The 17855-nt window shown below is 45.7% G+C and overlaps 1 protein-coding gene across 9 annotated transcripts in view; it reads right to left on the bottom strand.

Annotated features, from left to right (window-relative positions):
* Positions 1-17855, bottom strand: part of MSI2 (musashi RNA binding protein 2) — a 689288-nt gene that overhangs the window by 113331 nt on the left and 558102 nt on the right. For all 9 annotated transcript variants that reach the window (XM_081945332.1, XM_081945333.1, XM_081945334.1 and 6 more), the window contains exon 9: positions 6537-6651. In XM_081945332.1, the coding sequence (XP_081801458.1) occupies positions 6537-6651 (115 nt within the window). The remainder of the gene's footprint in view (positions 1-6536; positions 6652-17855) is intronic.

Below are 17855 nucleotides of genomic sequence, written 5' to 3'. Positions count from 1 at the left end.
GAAGGGAAGTTATCACATGACCCTGGGACACTGCAAGCGTCATAAATATGAATCAGCTGCCAAGCGTTTGACCAGGTGACGACAGGGATGCTGCAATGGCCGTGAGTGTGAAAAACGGTCATAAGTCACTTTTCTCAGTACCACTGTAACTGTGAACAGTCACTAAAAGAACTGTTGTAAGTCAAGGACTACCTGTTGTTTGGTTAGGAGGAAGATGGTCAGGACAGCACCCCACCCCCACCCCTAGAGGTTCTCAGAATATATCTTTAAGGGTGAAAGTTGTTGCTTCGTTTTGGCAGAGATTTCAGCCCATGGGTGAGGAACAATGAAGGAAACTGCTTAGAAGTCACACAGTGTCTGTGTCTTTCTTGATTTTTGGAGCCTGACATCAATCTTGTCAAATTGGGGAGACACGATAGCAGTATATCAATATCTCAGGGGTTGCCACAAAGAAGAGGGAGTCAAACTATTCTCCAAGGCACCTGAGGGCAGGACAAGAAGCAATGGGTGGAAACTAATCAAGGAGGGAAGCAACTTAGAACTGAGGAGAAATTTCCTGACAGTGAGAACAATTAATCAGTGGAACAACTTGCCTCCAGAAGTTGTGAATGCCTCAACACTGGAAGTCTTTAAGAAGATGTTGGACAACCATTTGTCTGAAGTGGTGTAGGGTTTCCTGCCTCAGCAGAGGGTTGGACTAGAAGACCTCCAAGGTCCCTTCCAGCTCGGTTATTCTATAGTCTATAAATTGTGGAGTTGGGGTAAGGGGGGCATAATATCTTGGGGGGGGGGAATCTTGGGAAAAGCTTCTACTTTCCAGGTGGGTTACGTTTCAGGAATCCTCACTGACCAACCAAATCCGGAATGCCTTTCTCATTGCCCCTCTGCCCAGTTATCTCCAGATATACTGGTGATCGGCAAGTCTATTTTGGTTTCCTCCTCTGGTTGCATGCTCAAAGCACATGGAATGGCATCCCATGACTGAAAGTCTTTCGGGTCCTCCTGGCTCTCAAGCCACATCGTGGCCTCCCCCTATGCTAATTTTTGCTTGATGAGTTAATTACACCCTTCTTCCGTTCAGGGTTGGAATTTCACCGCTGTGCAGTTGACAAGTTAGCAAAGGAAGATTTTGATTGCCCTGCTAAGAATCTGCTGACAGCCATCGACCTTGAGGCTGACTTGGGAGAAGCAATGGGGACACTTGCGGATGAAGGACCTGGCATGCGGGACTTTTTCCGCCGCCTGCAACTTGGCTGCCTTCGTGGTGCCACCACAATAACGCTAGGAGCTCCGAGAGAGGCCGGCGGGTCCAGGAAAGAGCTGGAGCAGATAATTAAGCATCTGGCCTTCATCATGAATCAATCACTCATTCAGAGCAAATCAGGCTGATTTAAAATTAATAAGTTCACATTAGGAGTCACCCTGCAAAAACCAGTGCAACAAAACCAATTTGGGTCTCTTAATGAAGCTGTGCACCCTACGTGCACTAACAGGCACCCGTGTGATCGGAGGAGACTTGCCAAAACCCACAATTCCATCTAGCCGAAGGTGGAATTCGGTCTGCGTTTTCCATACGCCACACTTTTAGCATCTCAATACAATACAATACAATAGCAGACTTGGAAGGGACCTTGGAGGTCTTTTAGTCCAACCCCCTGCCTAGGCAGGAAACCCTATACCGTTTCAGACAAATGGCTATCCAACATCTTCTTAAAGACTTCCAGTGTTGGAGCATTCACAACTTCTGGAGGCAACTTCTGTTCCACTGATTAATTGTTCTAACTGTCAAGAAATTTCTCTTTAGTTCTATGTTGCTTATCTCCTTGATTAGTTTCCACCCATTGCTTCTTGTTCTACGCTCAGGTGCTTTGGAGAATAGTTTGACTCCCTCTTCTTTGTGGCAGCCCCTGAGATATTGGAAGTCTGCTATCATGTCTACCCTAGTCCTTCTTTCTCTTAAGCTACACATACCCAGTTCCTGCAACCGTTTTTCATATGTTTTAGCCTCCAGTCCCCTAATCCTCTTTGTTGCTCTTCTCTGCACTCTTTCTAGAGTCTCCACATCTTTTTTACATTCTGGCGACCAGAACTGAATGCAGTATTCCAAGTGTGGCCTTACCAAGGCATTATAAAGTGGTATTAACACTTCATGTGATCTTGATTCTATCCCTCTGTTGATGCAGCCTAGAACTGTGTTGGCTTTTTTGGCAGCTGCTGCACACTGCTGGCTCATATTTAAATGGTTGTCCACTAGGACTCCAAGATCCCTTTCACAGTTACTACTGTTGAGAAAGGTACCACCTATTCTGTGCATTTCGTTTTTGTTGCCTAAATGTAGAACCTTACTCTTTTCACCATTGAATTTCATTTTATTAGATAGTGCCCAATGTTCAAGTTTGTCAAGATCCTTCTGTATCTTAAGCCTGTCTTCTGGAGTGTTGGCTATTCCTGCCAGCTTGGTGTCATCTGCAAATTTGATTAGGTCCCCATTTATTCCCTCATCCAAATCATTGATGAAGATGTTGAAGAGTACTGGGCCTAAAACAGAGCCTTGGGTTACTCCACTACATACTTCCCTCCATGTAGATGCAGTTCCATTGAGGACTACACGTTGCGTGCGGTTGGTCAGCCAGTTACAAATCCATCTGGTGGTGATGCTGTCTAACCCACATTCTTCTACTTTATCTAGTAGTAGGCTATGGTCTACCTTATCAAATGCCTTACTGAAGTCCAAGTAAACTATATCGACAGCATTCCTCTGGTCCACTAATTTTGTCACTTTGTCAAAGAATGCAATAAGATTAGTCTGGCATGATCTGTTTTTGACAAACAGATGTTGGCTTTTGGCTCGTATAAAGCAGGCGTTATATTAAGTACAAAGGACTCCTAGGGATATCTCGGGCTCAAACTTTTCCAATTATCAGGGGTGAGTCTGGGGGTGAAATGCTCTGAAGTCTGCAACGGGTTCGCTTTGCGCAGAGGTGTGCCACAGGGGCTAAGAAGCCTTTTCTGAGTCTGCAAAGGTAAGTAGAGCAGCGGGTGGGGGGGAGGGGACGACAGCTGTGCTGCATGATTTAGATTTGCTACAAAGCAGGATTTCCTGCTTTCTAGCGAATATGAATTGCGCGGCACAGCTGATTTTCGCACAGCTAATCATCGGGAGGTTTTTTTTTAAAAAAAAATTAAAGGATTTTTTTTTTACTACTTATTTGCCCAAACCGGTAATAAAAAACTGCTTTTAAAAAGTTTTTTAAAAGTTCCAACAATCAGCTGTGCCGCACAATCATCTGAACTTAAAAAAAAAAACTTTTTAAAAGCATTTTTTTTTTACCACCGCATTTCACCCAGTGGTGGGTTCCGGATCCCGGTGCAACCGGTATGGTGCAGCGGGGCTTGGCATCCACCACACGCATGCCTGCGTGCAGTGCGTGCATGTGCACTTACTGCCTGTGCCGCTCCAGATGCTCGGCGGAGCATCACGCAGGCGGCGTATGCTCCGTGCACGGAAACCCTGATTGGCTCAAATAGAGGTATGGACGGTGGGTGGGCCCTCTGGAGCACGGTTCCAGAATGGTTCTTGGTGCTCCCAGCAAGCACCGGTACGCCCCGGTGAGTCCTGACTCTCAAAGTAATTTTCAATTTTTCTCCCAATAAGAACAGAAGAGAACCTCAGCAGTAGAATGGAAATGTTTCTTGGTGGTTGAGTTCCATGCTCTACATCAGTGTTTCTCAAACTTGGCGACTTTAAGTCCTGTGGACTTCAACTCCCAGAATTCCCCAGCCAGCTATGCTGGCTGGGGGATTCTGGGAGTTGAAGTCCACAAGACTTAAAGTCGCCAAGTTTGAGAAACACTGCTCTACATCCACAGGACAGGAAACCTCACCAGGTGGAAAGGTACCTATATTTTGGAGACAGATGGGCGACCAAAAGAAAGAGAGAGAGAGAGAGAGACTTGAAGAGAAGCCCTCTTGACTGCACCTGAAGACGGGACAAGAAGCAACGGGTGGACACTAATCAAGGAGAGAAGCAACCTAGAACTAAGGAGGAATTTCCTGACAGTGAGAACAATGAATCAGTAATGAATTGACTTGCCTCCAGAAATTGGGGGAGGTTTTCTCAGACTCTAGAAAGAGTGCAGAGAAGAGCAACCAAGATGATTAGGGGACTGGAGGCTAAAACATATAAAGAACAGTTGCAGGAACTGGGTATGTTTAGCTTAAGAGAAAGAAGGACCAGGGGAGACATGATAGCAGTGTTACAATATCTCAGGGGTTGCCACAAAGAAGAGGGAGTCAAACTATTCTCCAAGGCACCTGAGGGTAGAACAAGAAGCAATGGGTGGAAACTAATCAAGGAGAGAAGCAACTTGGAACTGAGGAGAAATTTCCTGACAGTTAGAACAATTAATCAGTGGAATAGCTTGCCTCCAAAAGTTATAAATGCCCCAACACTGGAAGTCTTTAAGAAGATGTTGGATAACCATTTGTTTGAAATGGTATAGGGTTTCCTGCCTAAGCAGGGGGTTGGACTAGAAGACCTCCAAGGTCCCTTCCAACTCTGCTATTCTAACTCATTGTGTTGGTTAAAACGTCTGCATGAGTTTAAGGAGTCCTTGGTGCTATCAGAGCTTGGTTGTTTCCATGCAGATGTTTCCTTATCCAAACTAGTGTACAGATGATGTTGTTTCATTATTTTGGATAAGGAAATGTCTGTAAGAAAACAACCCAGCTCAAGACAGCACCAAGAACTCCACATCTCAACCCTGAGCTACAAATATCCTCCTGTATTAGTTTTGCACCAGTGGGGGGATACGACCGGTACGCCCCGGTACAGGCATCCCGGTGCCTGCTGGGAGCACCAGGTACCATTCCGGTACAGTGCTCCAGAGGGCCCACCCGCCCGCCTGCTCTCCTTACCACTATTTGAGCCGATCGGGGCTTTCGCGCACGGAGCATACAGTGCCTGTGCGACGCTCCGCCGAGCAGCTGGAGCATCGCGGGCAATAAGTACGCATGTGCGTGCTGTGCGCGTTTATGTCAGCCCCATTGCAGCATACCAGTTCCAACAGAATCTGGAAACCACCACTGTCTTGCACTAGGTGTAGATCAAAGGAGGACTGAAGTATGAACTTGCCAATACAAAGTAAAGAGGGGTGGGCTTCAAAACTTTCAGCAACGGGTTCTCTGTCCGGTTACTGGGTAGGCATGGACTAGTCAGCCTCTGGAACCATTGAGCGGATGGGGTGGATTTTTTGCCCTACCCGGCTCCGGAGGCTTTCCTTGAGCCTCCGGGAGGGAGAAAACAGCTTCCCCCGGGCCCCAGAGGTTCTCCGGAGGCTGGAAACAAGCCCGTTTCCAGCCTTCCGAAAATTCCGGGAGGCCCGTTTTTCACCCTCCCCGAGCCTCCACGCGGGCCCTGTGCTTACCTGGCATCCAAAACGGGACGTGTGGAGACTCCTGGGAGGGGAGGGGTGGGATGGGCAGGGCCAGCCAGGGATGGGATTTGCGGGTTTACAGAACTCTGGAGATCCTTGGCTAGAGGCTCACCCGAACCCGCGCAAACCCTCAGCAGCCCACCCCTGAAAGTAAAGACGGGTTGGGTGGAAAAGTAACATATCATTTCTGGGGAACTGGGGAAAAAATGTTAACAGGGTATAAAGAGTTTCCTGACATCCTTCTCCACTGATTTACCTGTCTGTCCCCCCCTACTCTTAGGTTCCTACAGGCACACCTGCACAGATACTTTTTACGTAGACCCCAAGCAGTTCTTAGGTAATGTCAGAAAGAAAAATACTAAGCAAAAGCAAATGAGAGCCAATTATAACTGAGAATGATCTATCACACAAATAGATTTTCACTATTAAATACAATTTATCCTGTTTAATTAGTATTTTCCTGGACACAATGTCTGGGCTCAAATACCATCTTTTCTCCTTGGAACTTCTAATTATTGCCACAACCCATGCTATTAAGCTGCTCCCCAGGCCTCCTCCAGCTTTTGTGCCATTTAAAGCCACAAAGATTTTTAATTATCTCCGCTAAACTGTCAAAGATACCTTGAAGAATCCGTGGCTTCACTCTCCCCCCTCCCTACCCTGAAAAAAGAAAAGGAGAAAAGGAGGATTTTTAACCATAAATTTATTTTTCTTTAATGAATGTGGGGAGAAGAACCTCCTGGAAATACCCATTTAAATGCTAATTCTGATATTCCAGAGGTAGCATAGGGCCCAGCCGGCACAGACTTTGGGTGTGGCAGCCTGATGGAAGTCAGGTACATTCTGAATCTGGGAATTTGATATTCCAAGGACAAAGCACTAAATGGGACCTTGCCAATTTTATTTATTTATTTGTGTTTATTTATTAAATGTAGATGCCGTCCATCTCACTATCCAAAGCGATTCTGGGCGGCTTACCGTGTAATAAAAAGAGAAATGTAAAAATAGCCATAAATATTAGAGCAGTTAAATTGCTCGGCTATTGTAAGCATTGCAGAACACGGAAATTCTAGTCAATTATTCATTCTCCTGCAAACTTACCCAACATTCCCATGCCAAGCATAAAAGCATCCATAGTATATGGTAAACCGCGAGCTCTTCCTCGTGTCCCCGGTGGAAACATCACTTCCTTAGGTTGTGCTTTCTTACATTCCACCTATGAAGCAGAAACAGGTACAAATGAAGTGCAAATGAATTCAGGCAAAATGTCAAATCCTGAACTGGTTAAGATATGAGAGGTTTGGAGCTGGGAATTATTTTTAAGCCGTCTCCTGTAAAGGGTGCATTTTAAAAACAGGCCAGAAAATGATTTCCGAGGAGTAAATAGGAACAAAAGCGGTTTCGGCTTAAAATGGTAGGAAAAAAGATACTTAGATCAATTGTAGAGCTACGACACAACCATCCAAATGGGCACTGAAGTCAGATGCGTGGAAGTTGAGGGCAGCTCTATGCCATCTGTTCCTATTGGAATAATAGTGCGATTTGAGCTGTTCAGGAATATTCGGGGGGGGAGGGGGGGAGAGAATAAAGCAAATCAAAACAGTAACTGAAAATAAAAGGGGGGGGTGTATTAGAGTCATCATCACCATCTTAACCAATTAAATATGATCAACCAATTAAATATGAGCCAACGGTATGCGGCGGCTGCCAAAAAAGGCAATGCAATCCTAAATTGCATTAACAGAAAGATACAATCAAGATCAAGGGAGGTACTAATACCACTCTATAAAGCCTTAGTAAGACCACACCTAGAATACTGCATCCAGTTTTGGTCACCACACTGTAAAAAAGATGTTGAGACTCTGGAAAGAGTACAGAGAACAACCGAGATGATTAGGGGTCTGGAGACTAAAACATACGATGAATGATTGCAGGAACTGGGCATGGCTAATCTAGAGAAGAGAAGGACCAGGGAAGGCAGGAGAGCAGTCTTCCAATATTTGAGGGGCTGCCCCAGGGAGGAGGGGGTCAAGCTGTTTTCCAAAGCACCTGAAGGCCAGAGAAGGAATAATGGATGGAAACTGACCAAGAAGAGATTCAACCGGAAATAAGGAGAAATTTTCTGACAGTGAGAACAATCAACCCACGGAACAGAAGTTGCCTTCAGAAGTTATGGGAGCTTCATCACTGGAGGCTTTCAAGAAGAGGCTGGACTGCCATCTGTCAGAAATGGTGTAGGCAGGGACTCCTGCTTGGACTAGATGACCTACAAAGTCCCTTCCAACTCTGTTAATCTAATCTAATCCAATCTTAATTCTTTTACACTCTTGTGGATGCCCTTCCTCCAGACGGGAAGCATTTGACCAGAGAACGGAACTGCCTTTACTTGATGGAAGATATGTGCAAAAGTAGACCAGAAAGCACCTTATGGTCATTCTTTGTGATAGCAATACTGGTGGTCCTTGATTTATGGCTGCAATGAAGCCCAAAATTTCCATGGTCAAGCAAGATAGCTACTATATTTTTCAGAGTATAAGACACATCTTTTCCACCCTTAAAAAAGGGTGAAAATTTGGGTGCGTCTTATACACCGAATGTAGCCCCACCTTTTGGCCTCTGCCTCCAGGCAATTTACCTCCTTGCAGCAAATGGAGAAAATGGGGTTTGCGAGGCGGCAATAGGCTCTGGCAATCCCTGCAGCCTGAAACAGCTGATCATCGGGAGCCCCTTGCTTAAACTAAAATTGAAAGTGAAACTTGCTGTTGGCTCCAAGGAGGCAAATTGCTGGGAGGCAGAGGCAGATTTTTTTTCTTGTGCTAATCAGGCTGTTTACTGCTTGCTGCAAGGAGCTACGTCAATAACTATAAATGCCTATAGAATGTTCAAATTATTAGATTTACTTTTTGCAGACTGCTTTATTATTGTTCTAGACAACTAACCAAATGAAGAAGCTTTTTAAAATAAATGCTTGATCTGAAGAGGCCCAGTGCTATTGTATCTTCTTTTAAATAGAGGAGAAAAATGTATACTTCCAGAAAGCCACATCAATTTTAACAGCACATGTACAAGTATAGTCTGAAATGTAACACCACAAAGAGTGTATATCTTCTGTACTGCTTGCTGTTTGGCGCAAGGAGGCAGATTTTTTTTCTCTTGCTTTCCTCCCCGAAAGCTAGGTGCGTCTTATGCTCCGAAAAAATGTGGTGAGTTTTGTCCCATTTTACGACCTTTGTTGCACGAGTGAATCACGGCAACTGTTAAGTTAGTCACACGGTTATAAAGTGAATTTGGCTTCCCTTCTGACTTTACTTATCAGAAAGTCACAAAAAGTGACCAGATGATGACCCCGGAACATTACAACTGTCATAAATACAGGCTGGTTGTCGAGTGCCCAGATTTTGATCACGTGCCATGGGATGCTGCAATGGTCCTAAGTGTGAAAAATGATGGTAAGTCATTTTTTTTCAGTGCCATTGCAACTGTGAACAGCCACTAAGTGAATGCTTGTAAGTGGAGGATTATCTGTTGAACGACGATTGTGAAAACATTTTGCCAAAATCATCTTCTCCTTAAAAACATTTTCTCTTTATTGTTCATTTAGACCAGTGTTTCTCAAACTTGGCGACTTTAAGTCCTGTGGACTTCAACTCCCAGAATTCCCAAGCCAGCTATGCTGGCTGGGGGATTCTGGGAGTTGAAGTCCACAGGACTTAAAGTCGCCAAGTTTGAGAAACACTGATTTAGACCATTAGACAAACTCTCTTTTTTTAAAAAAATTAGAAGTTGAATGTGGATAAGCATTCAAAATGAAACTGGAGCACAGAAGAAAGAAGAACGTCCCCCCCACCCCCCGCCCAGGGGTGGGCTGTTTGGGGTTCGCACAGGTTTGGGCGATCCTCTAGCTAGGATTCTGCCCAGTTTGGCAAACCCCAAAACGCCACCCCTGGCTGGCCACGCCCATCCCTCCCCTCTCAGGAGTCTCCACGCTCATCATGCCAGAAAGTTTTATTATTTATTTTATTTATTTATTCAATTTATAAGCCGCTCCCTCTCCTCGAAGGGACTCGGGGTGGCGTACAATTAAATACACAACATATTGCATGGAGGAGGTATATAAATAAAAACAATTATTACAATTCATAAATAACAATAACAATAAAGTTAAAAAGACAGTAACAATAAAGTTAAAAAGACATTAAATACCCTAAAATTTAAAATTGCCAGGGGGATTAGAGGATAGAGTTCTAATTAAGCCAGGCCGGCTAGTTGGAACAGGTGGGTCTTGAGTTTCTTGTGGAAGGAGCGGAGATCAGTAGTAGTCCTAATGTCGGGGGGGAGGTCATTCCAGAGGGCTGGGCCCATCACAGAGAAGGCCCTACTCCTGGGCGCCGCCCTCTGGCACTGCTTAGTGGACGGCACCCGGAGGAGTCCCTCCCTGTGAGAGCGAATTGGTCGCAGGGATGTATGGGGCAGGATGCGATCCCGCAAGTAACTAGTAACTAAGAAAGTGCAGGGCCTGCGCAGAGGTTCGGGGAAGGTGGGAGGAACTGGCCTAGCGGAGGTTCCAGAAGTCCAGAAACAGCCTGTTTCTGGCCTCCGGAGGGCCTCCAGACCCCAGGAAAAGCCATTTTTGTCCTCCCGGAGGCTCAAGAAAAGCCTCCAGCGCCTGTGGAGGGTGGAAAACAGATCTACCGGAAGTTCCAGAAGTCTGGAAATGGGTCTGTTTCCGCCCTCTGGAGGGCCTCTGAGTCCTGGGGCAAGTAGTTTTTGCTCTGCCAGAGGCTCGAGGAAAGCGTCTGGAGCCTGGGGGGGGGCAAAAATGACCTCCCCCCCCCATGGTATAGGAGGCCAACTAGGCCATGCCCACCATGGCCACACCCACGCAGCAACGGGGCAGCGAACCCCTTGCTGCAATTTTTGAAGCCCACCCCTTCCCCCATCCATTTGATTCCAATGAATATCCTTCTGTGTCCTCAAACAAATAATCGGGTCAGAAGGGAATCGAGACTGCCTTCTCACCTCAGTTGAAAGTGGTGCTTCTCAATAGGGGTGGAGGAGGTGGACTTTCCCTTTCACCCCTCCTAAACACATCATGGATGTCGCTTAACCTATATTTCATGTAACCTGGTGATAGCAGACCTATGATACTAGTGTCAGAGGTGTCACCCGTTAACATTTTTTAGTGACATACCAGGTTTCTGAACCCTTTGGAAGTTGTGCGAGAGGACCCTGCTCTCAAGTGGCCCCTGGAGCTTCCCAAAAAGTGTGTGAGTGCTGTGCATGCTTTCCCACTCTTTTTGGAAGTTGCTGCAGGATAGGGGGCCTCCAAACCTGGCACTTTTAAGAGCTGTGTCCAGAATTCCCTGGCAAGCATGGCTGGTTGAGGAATTCTGGGACTTGAAGTCCACAACTCTTAAAGTTGCCAAGTTTGGAGACCCCTGCAATAGGAGATAACCGGGCTGAACCTGAGGGTGGGGTTAAACACATCAATGGTGGGTTGCAGGCGGTACGCCCTGGTACGGCCGTATTGGTGCCTGCCGGGAGCACCGGGTACTGTTCCGGTACGGTGTTCTGGAGGGCCCACCAGCCTGCCCAGTGTCTTAAGTTGTATTTGAGTTCTTTGGCGCTTCCGTGCACGGAGCATACAGCCCCTGCACGATGCTCCGCCGAGCAGCTGGAGCGTTGTGGAGGCATCGCAGAGGTAAGGACACATGCGTGTGCTGCACCCGTGTGCTCATTCATATGGTGGCCACCGGGCCCCATTGCACCGTACTGGTTGCAATGGGGACCCGGAACCCAACACTGCAACACATTATCGGTTTGGAGTCGCTACACTTCAACAAGAGGCTAGGTCCAGCCCGCCCTTATGACCATTGACTCGTATCTGGTGCCAATTCGACTTAGTAGATCAGATTTTTGTCTGTAGGTTGTCTGGAATACCCAAAGGTGCTTTTTCAAGAAGCAGCTAGATTTTCTTGTTTTTCTTTGAAGATGTTTCACTTCTCCTCCAAGAAATTTCTTTGGCTTCTTGGATGAGAAGCGAAACGAGAAGAGCAACAAAGATGATTAGGGGACTGGAGACTAAAACATATGAAGAACGGTTGCAGGAACTGGGTATGTCTAGTTTAATGAAAAGAAGGACTAGGGGAGACATGATAGCAGTCTTCCAATATCTCAGGGGTTGCCACAAAGAAGAAGGAGTCAAACTATTCTCCAAAGCACCTGAGGGTAGAACAAGAAGCAATGGGTGGAAACTAATCAAGGAGAGAAACAACTTAGAACTGAGGAGAAATTTCCTGATAGTTAGAACAATTAATCAGTGGAACAGAAGTTGCCTCCAGAAGTTGTGAATGCCCCAACACTGGAGGTCTTTAAGAAGATGTTGGATAGCCATTTGTCTGAAACGGTATAGGGTTTCCTGCCTAGGCAGGGGGTTGGACTAGAAGACCTCCAAGGTCCCTTCCAACTCTACTATTGTATTGTATTGTATTGTCTTCAAGGAAAAACCAGAAAGTCCAGTTGCCTCTTGAAAAAGCACCTTTGGGACAACTATGACCTGGATGACGGAGAATCTCCATAGACCTTGCCTGGACTGAACTCCTAGTGCTTTTGAATATAAGGCTGCATAAGAGCTGCTTTGGACAGGCATTTTTTTGGGGTGGGGGGGGAAATACAATTATCTAAGTATTTGCTTACTAAATAAAAAATTAAATAAGTTAATTTATTACTCCTTGTGGGGAATTGTTTGTCTTTTGTCCAGAGTTGTGTGTGTGCGAGAGACACACCAGAAATGTCAAGTTAGGCATTTTATGAATTTTGGACACAATAAGTTCAAAAGGTTTACCATCACTGCCTGTTCCCACGTGCACCACCACACGTTTATTTCATCTTAAAGGGTGAATGTTCAAATAAATTTTGTGTTTACAGAAGTTGCTTGGCTCACTTCTGGCTTTATGGAGGGGCAGGGGAGGATCATCTTCAACTTCTCCAGATCTTCTTCTATTTTTGCTAATTTAAGAATTCTCTAACATCTCCCTCCTTATTTTCTCAGCTTCATGGCCCTCCTCATTCGGTATCTGATTTTTAGATATGATTCGACCAATGCTCTTATCCTGTGGTGGGATTCAGCCGGTTCGGGTTGGTTCAGGTGACACGGTTATTAAAGTGCTGGCTGGCCACCCCCCTTCCTGCCCCGCCCCTTCCAGGAGTCCCCACATGCCCCGTTTTTTGCTCCCATGAGGCTGCAGGGATGCCTTCTAGGCCCAAAAGGGGGGGGGTACCGCGCTCCCCTCCGGAGCCCGCATTTGCTCCCAGAGGGGTGCAGGAGACTGAGTGCTGCCTGTCACACCCCATGGCTATGTCCACCATGGCCGCCTAGCTGGTCATTAGGGCATTGAACCGGTTGTTAAATTATTTGAATCCCACCACTGCTCTTATCCGACTTTCTTCCGTGGTGCACAAATCCACCAAGATATCTAAGAGGACATGTCAGCGTTTGCCCAAGCATTTGGCTTTGAGGAGTGCGCATAGGGGGAAAAAAATCTGCCTGTGGAACAAGAACGGAAAGGTGTGCGGAGGTACAAAACCGATAATTGCCCCGACGGAACGCTGTTAACTGACTCTCTTTCTAATAATGCGATCGGTAGCAGGGAATCCATTGTCCTCTAGTAACCAATTGTCCGTTTCTAGGCAACCTGTCAGCGAAAATTTCAGGTTTGTGCAATTTTCATTTAGGTAACGTAAAGGTTAACTGACTGTAAATGGGAGTATTTAAAACAAAACCACCCACTCTCTTCCCCACCCATCTCTGGCGACGAAGTCTCACGGTGTATCTTATTGATTCAGCTTGTAATATTTTATCAAGGAATAGACGTGGAGCATCTAGTATTCTACTAACGCAGTTGTCAACTTTCTCACAAATGGCTCTGACTTCGCCAGAATTGAAGATCGGTATAGGAGTGTGATGGCAAACCTTTGGCACACAGGTGCCACAGGTGCCATGCAGAATCCTCTCTGCGGGCACACGATCTGTCGCCCCAGCTCAGCTCCGCCGTAGCTCCACCACGCCAACCAGATGGTTTTTGCGTCTCTGCTGTGCATGCACAGGGGCACATGCGGGAGACATGCCTGCAGGTGTGGGGGTTGTGTGCGCATATACAAGGGGTGGTGCCCCCCCCCCCTGCAGCCCATTTTTGCTCCCGGGAGGCTGCAGGGAGGCCTTCTAGGTCCAAAATGGGGCACACGGCGTGTGGCTTGGCCCGTTTTTGCTCCCAGGAGGCTGCAGGGAGGCCCAAAATGGGGTGCGGAGGTAGGTGGGACACCCATACATGCAACGGGGTGGGTGGGTGGGAGTACAGGGGATTGCATGCAGATGTGCGGAGGACCACAGGGGGTGGTGCATGTGCATGGAGGTGCATGCGTGCATTGCATTATGGATATAGGCACGCTGTTGGCACGCGACGACAAAAAGATTAGTCATTACTGGCATAGGACACCTCCATCATCACCAGGCCCATGTTTTTCCTGTGGGAAGAAGTAGAGGGAAGTGCTTTTTCAAATGGCAATTGGAGTTTCTGTGTTTTTTTTCCCCTCTTGAAGACGTTTCGCTTCTCATCCAAGAAGCCTCTTCAGTTTTTGGATGAACAATGAAATGTTTCAATAAAATACAATAATACAATACAATAGCAGAGTTGGAAGGGACCTTGGAGGTCTTCTAGTCCAACCCCCTGCCTAGGCAGGAAACCTACACCTCATCAGACAAATGGCTATCCAACATCTTCTTAAAGACTTCCAGTGTTGGGGCATTCACAACTTCTGGAGGCAACTTCTGTTCCACTGATTAATTGTTCTAACTGTAAGGAAGTTTCTCCTCAGTTCTAAGTTGCTTCTCTCCTTGATTAGTTTCCACCCATTGCTTCTTGTCCTGCCCTCAGGTGCCTTGGAGAATAGTTTGACTCCCTCTTCTTTGTGGCAACCCCTGAAATTTTGGAATAATACAATACAATAGCAGAGTTGGAAGGGACCTTGGGAGTCTTCTAGTCCAACCCCCTGCCTAGGCAGGAAACCTACACCTCATCAGACAAATGGCTATCCAACATCTTCTTAAAGACTTCCAGTGTTGGGGCTTTCACAACTTCTGGAGGCAAGCTGTTCCACCGATTAATTGTTCTAACTGTAAGGAAGTTTCTCCTCAGTTCTAAGTTGCTTCTTTCCTTGATTAGTTTCCACCCATTGCTTCTTGTCCTGCCCTCAAGTGCCTTGGAGAATTGCTTCACTCCCACTTCTTTGTGGCAACCCCTGAAATTTTGGAATAATACAATACAATAGCAGAGTTGGAAAGGGACCTTGGAGGTCTTCTAGTCCAGCCCCCTGCCTAGGCAGGAAACCCTACACCTCATCAGACAAATGGCTATCCAACATCTTCTTAAAGACTTCCAGTGTTGGGGCTTTCACAACTTCTGGAGGCAAGCTGTTCCACCGATTAATTGTTCTAACTGTCAGGAAGTTTCTCCTCAGTTCTAAGTTGCTTCTCTCCTTGATTAGTTTCCACCCATTGCTTCTTGTCCTGCCCTCAGGTGCCTTGGAGAATAGTTTGACTCCCTCTTCTTTGGCTCAATGTGTTCAAGAGGAAAAAAAATCCGAGATTCTAGCTCGCATAGAATCGAATCATCCTGCTTGGGGTAAGATTGGACTTTTGGAGTAAACTTGTGTTATCTTGGCAAAGATGCGCCTAACTGCCTGCTACAGTTGTCCTCAACTTACAACAGTTCATTTAGTGACCATTCAAAGTTACAACAACCCTAAAAAAAGTGACTGATGACCAGTTTTCACACTTAAGGACCATTGCAACACCTCCGTGGTCAGGTGATCAAAATTCAGGTGCTTGGCAACGGACTCATATTTATGACGGTTGCATCCCTGGGTCATATGATCCCCTTTCGTGACCATCTGGCTAGCAAAGACAATGAAGAAGCCAGATTCACTTCACAACCATGTTCCTAACTTAACAATTGCAGTGATTCACTGAACAACTGTGGCAAGAAAGGTTGCAAAACAGTGCAAAATTCACTTAACAAATGTCTCGCTTAGCAACAGAAATCTTGGGCTCAGCTGTGGTCATAAGTAGAGGACTACCTGTAGTCCTGTGACTAGAACATTTTTAGTCCTTGCACGCATGAGTTTTGGGGTTATTTCTGCTCGTGATCGGGTTAGACAAAGTCGTGTGTGATAAGAAAATTCACTGCCCTCTCTGTTAGATGGAAGTGACCGTTGGTGCACCAGGAGCCATAAAAACATTTGTCGATTGCACTGGGGATGCAGATCTTACAGAAGTTGTGAATAGTAAAACATGGTGTGTGTGGGGGGGGGGGTGGGGGCGGGATAGGATGAAGAATGAACGGAAGGTGAGTGAAAGGGAATTGATTGCAAATGTAAGTGGACAGTATGAAAGAAGACCTATGAGATGGATTAATCATCTAAGGAGAATGGAACGGATATAAATTACGTCTGATATATGAAGGAAGTTGAATGGGAAGGGGAAATCCAAGCAGAGTTGATAAGATCTTCACAGAGTCAAGAAATGTATAAAATAAAAGGCAATATACCAGGTAGATCTCAACTTACAAATCTCAGTTGAGCCTGAATTTTTGGCTGTAAGTCATATGTTGAGTCACCAGGTGACTAGACTCAACTTTAACAAGTCACTGTGAGACCAACTCGTAAACAATACAATACAATACAAATAGCAGAGTTGGAAGGGACCTTGGAGGTCTTCTACTCCAACCCCCTGCCTAGGCAGGAAACCCTATACCGTTTCAGACAAATGGCTATCCAGCATCTTCTTAAAGACTTCCAGTGTTGGGGCATTCACAACTTCTGGAGGAAAGCTGTTCCACTGATTAATTGTTCTAACTGTCAGGAAGTTTCTCCTCAGTTCTAAGTTGCTTCTCTCCTTGATTAGTTTCCACCCATTGCTTCTTGTTCTACCCTCAGGTGCTTTGGAGAATAGTTTGACTGACTCCCTCTTCTTTGTGGCAGCCCCTGAGATATTGGAAGACTGCTATCATGTCTCCCTAGTCCTTCTTTCCATTAAACTAGACCTTCCCAGTTCCTGCAACCGTTCTTCATATGTTTTAGTCTCCAGTCCCCTAATCATCTTTGTTGCCCCATCGCCACAGTTATAAAGCAAATCACATAGTCATTTAGCAAATCATCTAGTCGTAGGTCTGAATCTAGCTTATCTGAGGGGCGTATTTTGCCAAGAAAAAAGGCAAATGAAAAGTGACAAAATGTGATTACATTACCGTGAGACTCTGCAACCTGTCATAAATGCAAGCTAATTGCCAAGTGCCCAAACGAGAATCACATCACCATGAGGATGCTGTAACAGTTATCAATTTGAGGACTGGGATGTAGGTTACTGTTTTCAGTGCTGCTATACCTTTGGCAACTAAATACAAGGTTATAAGTCAAGGACTACCTGCATTCTGATGTTACCAAGATCAAGGATTGCAATAACAGCTTTTGTTTTCAAGATTCAGACTTTGCTTTGGTGGCTGTTCTTGTGAAACCAGAAGAACTTGCTGGGCTGATGGCTCACAATTCAACACAGGTGCTCTCCCAGTCTCTCTCCTTTTCTACCTGTCCCGACACCCTCACTCTACTTGTCTATGGAGATTCTCATAGCATAGTTGTCCCCAAAGATGCTTTTCAAGAGGCAAATGGACTTTCTGTGTATCTACTTTCCAGGCCAAGGTACAATTCCTTGTATCTCACTAGCTGGGAAATTTATGCAGCGCCGTGACATAAATCCGAGATTCTGTTTCTTTAAAACTAATGATTACCCGGAAAAGCATACACGTTCCCCACTCCAATATTTGCATGTCATGGAGTAATCGCTGACATCTTCCAGGCACTTCTGTTTCCATCACTCTGTCTGATATTAAAAACAAGCTAGCCTGCCTAAATTGACAATTAAAGAGAAAATGAAGTTTGGATTAGCGCTGTTAAAAACAATAAATGGAACAATTAGCTTTCCCAGCCACAAAAATGAGCTACTGCCGGTATCTGACAGACAAGCTTAATTTACGATGTTCACAGCACAGAAGGACCATACAATGGGAATCCCAGTAAGCTAATAAGTAGGTTTAATTAAAAAGAGAGAGAGAGAGAGAGAGATTGAAATAATAACAACAACATGCTGGGGAAAGCCATCTCTCTATGCTCCCAAGAAAAAGCTATAAATGTCCTAATTTCTTTAAAATATTTGTAAAGATGACATCAATTGCTCATTAAGAAGGAAAATGTGTAGTCTTTCCCTTCCCCACCAGAGGCTTTCTTAGCCCTCAGATTTGGCTGCCAGCAGAGGGCAAATCCCGGTGACTCAGTGGCTAAGACGCTGAGCTTGTCGATCAGAAGGTC

Source organism: Natrix helvetica (genome assembly GCF_964273705.1).
Source record: "Natrix helvetica genome assembly, chromosome: 2".
Lineage (NCBI taxonomy): Eukaryota > Metazoa > Chordata > Lepidosauria > Squamata > Natricidae > Natrix > Natrix helvetica.
Note: the sequence above shows the minus strand (reverse complement) of the source record. Positions and strands in the feature narration are given on the sequence as shown.